The 7380-nt window shown below is 39.9% G+C and overlaps 1 protein-coding gene across 1 annotated transcript; it reads left to right on the top strand.

Annotated features, from left to right (window-relative positions):
• Positions 1 to 239: 239 nt before the first annotated feature.
• ERL1 (ERECTA-like 1) lies at positions 240 to 7060 on the top strand. Its single transcript, XM_088941673.1, has 27 exons — positions 240 to 1070; positions 1473 to 1611; positions 1705 to 1776; positions 1864 to 1935; positions 2043 to 2114; positions 2210 to 2281; positions 2393 to 2464; positions 2585 to 2656; positions 2753 to 2824; positions 2912 to 2980; positions 3071 to 3142; positions 3250 to 3321; positions 3415 to 3486; positions 3571 to 3642; positions 3735 to 3806; positions 3885 to 3956; positions 4065 to 4136; positions 4223 to 4294; positions 4381 to 4452; positions 4563 to 4634; positions 4737 to 4808; positions 4883 to 4954; positions 5029 to 5102; positions 5200 to 5331; positions 5431 to 5769; positions 5889 to 6259; positions 6347 to 7060. Exons 1-27 carry the CDS (start codon positions 971 to 973, stop codon positions 6695 to 6697), a joined length of 2943 nt encoding a protein of 980 aa, XP_088797799.1. The 5' UTR covers positions 240 to 970; the 3' UTR covers positions 6698 to 7060.
• Positions 7061 to 7380: the final 320 nt, after the last annotated feature.

The following is a 7380-nucleotide window of genomic DNA, read 5'->3' as shown; positions in this document are numbered from 1 at the left end:
CATGCTACCGATGCCGCCGCTGAACGCAACAGTTTTTTTAAGTTCTAAGACTGTGCTCTGTGCTCTGTGCTCTGCTCTGCTCTCGATGCAGCGCCAATCATCTATTAGCAATGAAATTCTTTCTTTTATCGAGAAGAAAAGCAAAAATAATATTTAAAGTGAAAAAAAAAAAAAAGGAATTCATGAGAACTAACAGCCAAAAGAGTTGCAAAAACAGAAGAATTGCATAATACAGCGTTGATGTTGAAACAAACAACAAATAGGAGAGGGAGAGAGAGAGAGAGAGAGGCCCCTCCAGCACCAGAGACCTTTTATCTGTCGCCGTGTTTCCGATTGCAATTCCCAAGTGTGAAGTGTCCCAACAAGCTTTGCCTCTTGCCTGCCTGCCTCCCTACACACTTCCATTTCTATCTTCGCCCCCCTTTCCGGTATCAATCAGCCACACTTTACGCTCGTCCTCTCTCTCTTCTTAACCGTACGATTGAAATCAGCTCAGAAAGAAATTTGATTACCAAAAAAAAGTTATAAAGAGAGAGAGAGAGAGACGGGAGAGTCACAGACACAGAGAGAGACTCCTCCTCAGTCCACTCCTCCTCTATGTCTCACTCAATTTACTGTAGAACCTGGCTGTCCCGTGGCCAAGTTGTTCTGATTGTAACACCACTTGGGGAAACGGAAGTACGATCGACGGTCGCTGCCAACGTCAATCACTAACGTCGCCTCACCGCCGTTTACTATTTTCCCTCTCTTAATAACACATAAACACACCCCACCTCTCACTCTCTCTCTCCATCCTTACAGTTCACGCCAAAAGCCTGTCCTCACCTCATCACTCTTCTCTCTCTGGAATTGCAAATGGCCCCCGTCTTCTTCCCTGCTTGCAGTTGCACCCGTCTCTGCATTTCTCCATATTAAACCCAATTTCTCATTGCTTCTACCTCTTTTTCTTTCTCTTATTTTCGGTTCGACAATGGAAAACAGAGCGCTGTTGCAGAACAAGTTTTCTATTCTCTCAGTAATGGCCATGCTCTTTCTTTTCTTCCAGGTTGTTCAACCACTCTCCGACGAAGGTGGGTTCCTTCTCTCCTTTTAACTTTTTGTTATTTCTCGCTCTGCTTCACCGTTTAAAAACTCTAAATGCTTCGTAGCTCGCATGATGAACCTTTTAAGCTCTGTAAGCTTTCTCAACAGAGAAACTGGGTGCAGCAAGTTGCCCAACTCGCTTTACAGCAGCTGAAAAGAAAAGGAACAACGAAACTATGGAAATGTTGGCCTGTTGTATCCCTTTTTTCTAGATATTGTGGTGCCCATTTTTATTAATCTTTGAACGTTCAACTATTTGTGAGCGTATGAACTCTGTATTTTACTCTAGCTCCTTAGTAGTTACCATTGCTCCGGCTTTTATTCTTCTCTGTTTAAATTCCTAAATAATATTGTAGATTACTGTGTGCTTAAGTGGCATAATCGTGCAGGAAATGCGCTCATGTCGATTAAGGCTTCTTTTAGCAATGTAGCCAACGTGCTTCTTGACTGGGATGCTGCGCGCAACGAGGATCACTGTTCTTGGCGAGGCGTCAATTGCGATAACATTACTTTCTCTGTTGTGTCTCTGTAGGTTTACCATTCAAAGATCTTTCTATCTCAACTTTTTCCTTTTTAAACCTTTTCCTGCTTGCTTATTTTATCTATCTTTTCTCTCCACAGGAACCTGTCGAATTTGAATATGGGTGGGGAGATTTCACCCTCCATTGGAGGCCTGAAGGTTTTGCAGATCTTGTACGCTTTTCCCCCCCTTTTATCTTCCTAATCTCACTCGCTTTCTTTTTGCATGTATGTTAGCTTCTTTTATTTATTTATGGGCAGAGACTTGAAAGGAAATAGATTAACCGGGCAAATCCCAGATGAGATTGGCAACTGCGTTTCTCTTAAAACTCTGTAATTTCTCGCCTCAAATCAGTTTGACCTTCTCTTCCGAGTTTTAATTCAATGGGAATGTAATTTGTGAAGATTGACGACCATGTGGGCTCTTCTCTTGTGATCAGGGACTTGTCCAGTAATTCTCTTTATGGTGATATTCCTTTCTCAATCTCCAAACTCAAACAGCTTGAAGATTTGTAAGTTATACTGCGTGCTCCCGAGGATATCTAGTTCTAAATGAAATAGAGTCCTTTGTGCAAGAATATGCAGCATCATTAATCTTTTAATGCAGGATTTTGAAGAATAATCAATTGACGGGCCCAATACCTTCAACCTTGTCTCAGATTCCAAATCTCAAAACTCTGTGAGTTAACCTAATCTTAAGTGTATTGTGTCTACTTCTAAATTGTCGTGCTCTTCAGGTCTGATAACCTACCTTTCTATTATGTTATAAACTTGTAACCTGTATTTTCAGGGATCTTGCCCAGAACCAGCTTACAGGTGAAATACCCAGGTTAATCTATTGGAACGAAGTTCTGCAATATCTGTGAGCATTGGTTTCTTCCGAGTCTCCGACCCATGTTTCTTTTTTGTGATTTGATGACGTTTTATCTTTCATTTTTTCCTTGGTAAATTGATTCTCCAACGTCATGATTCTTTTTTGCAGGGGGTTGCGAGGCAACTCATTGACTGGAACGTTGTCCCCTGATATGTGCCAATTGACTGGCCTTTGGTATTTGTGAGTATGCTCTGTAGTCTGTACTACCAAACAATGTTCTTATTACCCATTATAGTTCTGAATGTTTAAGCTTAAATCTCTATTTTCTCGTTACAGTGATGTGAGGGGGAATAACCTTACAGGAACAATCCCTGATAGCATTGGAAACTGTACTAGTTTTGAAATCCTGTATGTTTCTTAAATCATGTCCATCTTGTACCTTGCTGCCTTTACATGTCGCATTACACTCAATTCTGTATGTTCCTTAAATTGCAGGGATATTTCGTACAACCAGATTACTGGGGAAATTCCTTACAATATTGGTTTCTTACAAGTGGCCACCTTGTATGCCTTGTTCCAATTCTTACTTGGTGTTAATGATTGTGTTTGTGGTCCTGTCATCAGTGTTTTAAAGCTGGTCTTTTCCCATGCTAGGTCCCTTCAAGGTAACAGGCTTACAGGGAAGATTCCTGAAGTTATTGGTCTAATGCAGGCTCTTGCGGTTCTGTAAGTGGCATGTTCTTTTGATGATCCGTTCTTTTGATGATTTGTTTGTCAGAAAGTTCTGTTAGTCATGGTGTTTCTATCTTTCTCCTTTTCATTTTGTTCTTCAGTGATTTAAGTGAGAATGAACTGGTTGGTCCAATTCCACCAATACTTGGCAATCTGTCGTATACAGGGAAATTGTGAGCTCAATGACCTTAGCAGCATACTTGTAAATCTCCTTGGTTTTCATTGTTATATACCATAAATACATCATGGTGGATGATGACGTACAGGTACTTGCATGGAAACAAGCTTACTGGAAAAGTTCCACCTGAGCTGGGGAATATGTCAAAACTTAGCTATTTGTAAGTGTGCATTCCAATTTATAATTTTTCTGCATGTGGATAAAGTACTCTTGTTTAGGAACCGATAATCCACATGATGTGCAGGCAGCTGAATGATAATGAGCTGGTTGGTGGAATTCCTGCAGAACTTGGGAAGTTGGAAGAACTATTTGAACTGTAAGCTTCTCCTGTCTTGTTTCGATACCTTGTATTTTTTGTCTTTCATTATTGGTTAATTCAAGTGAGGCTTTGTACATTCCATGTTCCAGAAATCTTGCAAATAACAATCTTGAAGGACCCATCCCACGAAACATCAGCTCTTGTTCGGCTCTCAACCAATTGTGAGACCACAATTTTTCTCTCTTTGTATTGTGAATGTGTAATGAACATGTGGCTGAATATGCTTTTCTTTTGTTCAGTAATGTGCATGGTAATAGGCTAAGTGGTTCCATTCCTTCTGGATTTCAGAATCTAGAGAGCTTAACCTATATGTGAGTTTGGACTTCCCTCGTATTGTGGATCTGGCAAAATTAGATAGTTATTGCTTGTCAAAAAAAAATGATGCTCATTGCCCTGGCACTTGACAACTTCAATTGCAGGAACCTGTCTTCTAATAATTTCAAAGGCGGGATACCTGTTCAATTGGGAAGAATCATCAATCTTGATACACTGTGAGTTGAGAGTTGTTACATTGCTATTTTTGGTTTTATCTTAACAGCGTCTAGTTGACAATTGCTGCCTCATTTACATTATCCAGGGATCTATCTAGTAATGATTTCTCAGGACCTGTTCCATCTTCTATTGGTGATCTTGAGCATCTTCTAACCCTGTACGTGGTGAATTGGTATTAGAAATCAAACCATAAGGACTTGCGGAAATATTATTTAATTTAAGTTCTCTATCTGTGCCCTGTAGGAACTTGAGCAGAAATCATCTCGATGGGCCTCTGCCAGTAGAATTTGCAAATCTCAGAAGTATCCAAATTATGTTAGTTATATATTTTTCATTTCTTTTCTACATCATTTTCAGATTTTATTTTCAGGTCATAGTTTTGGATGTCTCACTTGTAATTACCATCTTGGTTTGACCTTGTGTAGTGATATGTCGTTCAACAATCTCTCTGGTGCAATCCCTGAAGAGTTGGGTCAATTGCAAAACATTGTTGCCCTGTGAGTTTCTGTCTAATTATTTATTAGAGTAGGTTGTATTTTATTTATTTATGGTGGTTATTAATTGTCTTGGTATTATTTTTTTCTGTTCGCTGCTCCTAGTATTCTGAACAACAACAACCTTCATGGTGGAATTCCACCTCAGTTAACCAATTGTTTCAGCCTTGTAAATCTGTGAGTTTCTTAACTATACTTTTAACTCTGGTTTTTCTGAAAGCATTTTCACCACTGACAACTATTGGATGCAGGAACATCTCTTATAACAATTTATCAGGTGTTATTCCTCCTACCCGAAACTATACAAGGTTTCCACCGGAAAGGTGCGTTGATATTCAATTATACATTTCACTTATTGGTTGAATAAGTTTCATTCTATTCTTTTTATGGTGATCAGTTTCTTGGGAAACCCATTGTTGTGTGGGTACTGGATGGGGTCATTATGTGGACTGTATGTGCGAGAATCGAAAGGTATTGTCATTATATGATGGTTTTGTATTATGCGTGTCAGCTTTCCTACTCCATTGTTGGTTGGAGTCCTCGTTGAGTTGATATATTTTTCTTGCAGCCATTTCTTCCAGAGCTGCTATTGTCTGTATAACATTAGGCTGTGTGATGGTAGTCTCAATGATTGTAGTTGCAATTTATAGAGCCAGCCTACAGAATGAATTCCTGAAGGGATCGAACAGAACTATGCAAGGCATGTTTACTTTCAAGGATACTAGTCTATTACTAATGTGTTGAACTTAGTTTTGTTCCCCTTGAAATGCTCATTTAATTTTGTTCCTTCTCATTCCAGGTCCTCCAAAACTTGTCATACTTCACATGGACATGGCTATTCACACCTATGAAGATATCATGAGGATTACAGAAGATTTGAGTGAGAAATACATAATTGGCTATGGTGCTTCAAGCACTGTTTACAAATGTGTACTAAAGAATTCCAAGCCCATTGCCATCAAGCGACTTTACACTCAGTATCCGCACAACTTTGGAGAGTTTGAGACTGAACTAGAAACCATTGGCAGCATTAAACACAGAAACCTTGTGAGCTTGCATGGCTATTCACTCTCCCCACATGGAAACCTCCTCTTCTATGATTACATGGAAAATGGGTCCCTCTGGGATCTCCTTCATGGTTAGATGGTTTAGTGTCTTTGTTCTCTTGTTTCTGTTTTTCCTTATGTGAAGTGGTTCTTTCTTTTATGCATTTATTGATGGAACTTGGTGATAATTTCTGTATCTTTGTGCTAGCAGGACCATCAAAGAAGGTTAAACTTGACTGGGACACGAGGCTGAAAATAGCAGTTGGAGCTGCTCAAGGACTTGCCTACCTCCACCATGACTGCAACCCAAGGATTATCCACAGAGATGTTAAATCCTCAAACATCCTTCTTGATGAGAACTTCGAAGCACATCTCTCTGATTTTGGGATTGCCAAGTGCATTTCATCTGCGAAAACCCATGCCTCTACTTTTGTAATGGGTACAATTGGCTATATTGATCCAGAGTATGCACGCACCTCCCGGTTGAACGAGAAGTCGGATGTTTACAGCTTTGGGATTGTTCTTTTGGAGCTGCTGACAGGGAAGAAGGCTGTTGACAACGAGTCCAACTTGCATCAACTGGTCTGTAGACCTTATTTTGGTTATTTTAATTTGCTTCCTGTGTTGTTGATATATCGAACATCATTAAATGGGGTTTTTGTGGTTCAGATACTGTCGAAAGCAGATGACAATACAGTGATGGAGGCTGTTGATCCAGAGGTATCTGTGACATGCATGGACATGGGCGCTGTTAGGAAGACCTTTCAACTTGCGCTGCTGTGCACAAAGAGGCACCCATCTGACAGACCGACCATGCACGAAGTCTCACGGGTTCTGGTCTCCTTGTTGCCACCTCTAAGCTCGAAACCTTGCACAGCCCTTCCAAAGCCTTTCAACTATACCCAGTTTGTGGTGAACAAGGAAGGAAAGCAGAATCAGCATCAGCAGCAAGATAACAACAGTTCAGATGCTCAGTGGTTTGTGAAATTTGGCGAAGTTATTTCTAAGAATAGCCTATAAATAGATTACTATCATCCACATACTTGAAAACAGAGGAGATGACTGATTTTGTTGAAGCGGTCACACGTTGGTCTAACATCTAGGTCGGTAGAGAATTTTGTAAAATCTCACTCAGAAAAGAACAGGAGAAAATCAACAGAATACCTTTTTGATGTAATTTTACTGTTAAACTCGGCTCGTATCCTTGTACAATCACTTGGACTTGCACGAAGCAGCAATGTAGGATGGGTTAAATGAATTTTGTTTATCTTCTCTTCTACCAAGTTAATGTATTTACATGGTTTTGTGCTTTTTGCTACCAAGTTGATGTATTTTCCATGGTTTTTGTGCCATAATGTAAATGTTTTTCCAGTATCCATATTACAGGAAGCAGCAATATTGGGTCGTTATTTTGACGGATTGAAAGACTATCAGAGAATCCATGTATAAAAAGGGTGTTGAAGTTTATATTCGATGGCACTCAATAATTAGAGATGCAACTTGTTACGTTGGATCATCAGACCAGTTGGAAAGGGGATATGGAGTAATCCCTCGACCTTGAACCGTTTGATATTTAAATGTTAATTCACCCATACCCACCAGGCCACCAATCCCCGTCTGTTATCGGAGCCCACCTAACATTCGAGCTCAGTCCTTCAGCAAAACTAGTCTGATCGGAATCATATACTCAATTTGCTCTAATT

This window comes from Nelumbo lutea, chromosome 4 (genome assembly GCF_056320005.1).
Source record: "Nelumbo lutea isolate HS-2025 chromosome 4, American lotus-T2T, whole genome shotgun sequence".
Lineage (NCBI taxonomy): Eukaryota > Viridiplantae > Streptophyta > Magnoliopsida > Proteales > Nelumbonaceae > Nelumbo > Nelumbo lutea.
Note: the sequence above shows the minus strand (reverse complement) of the source record. Positions and strands in the feature narration are given on the sequence as shown.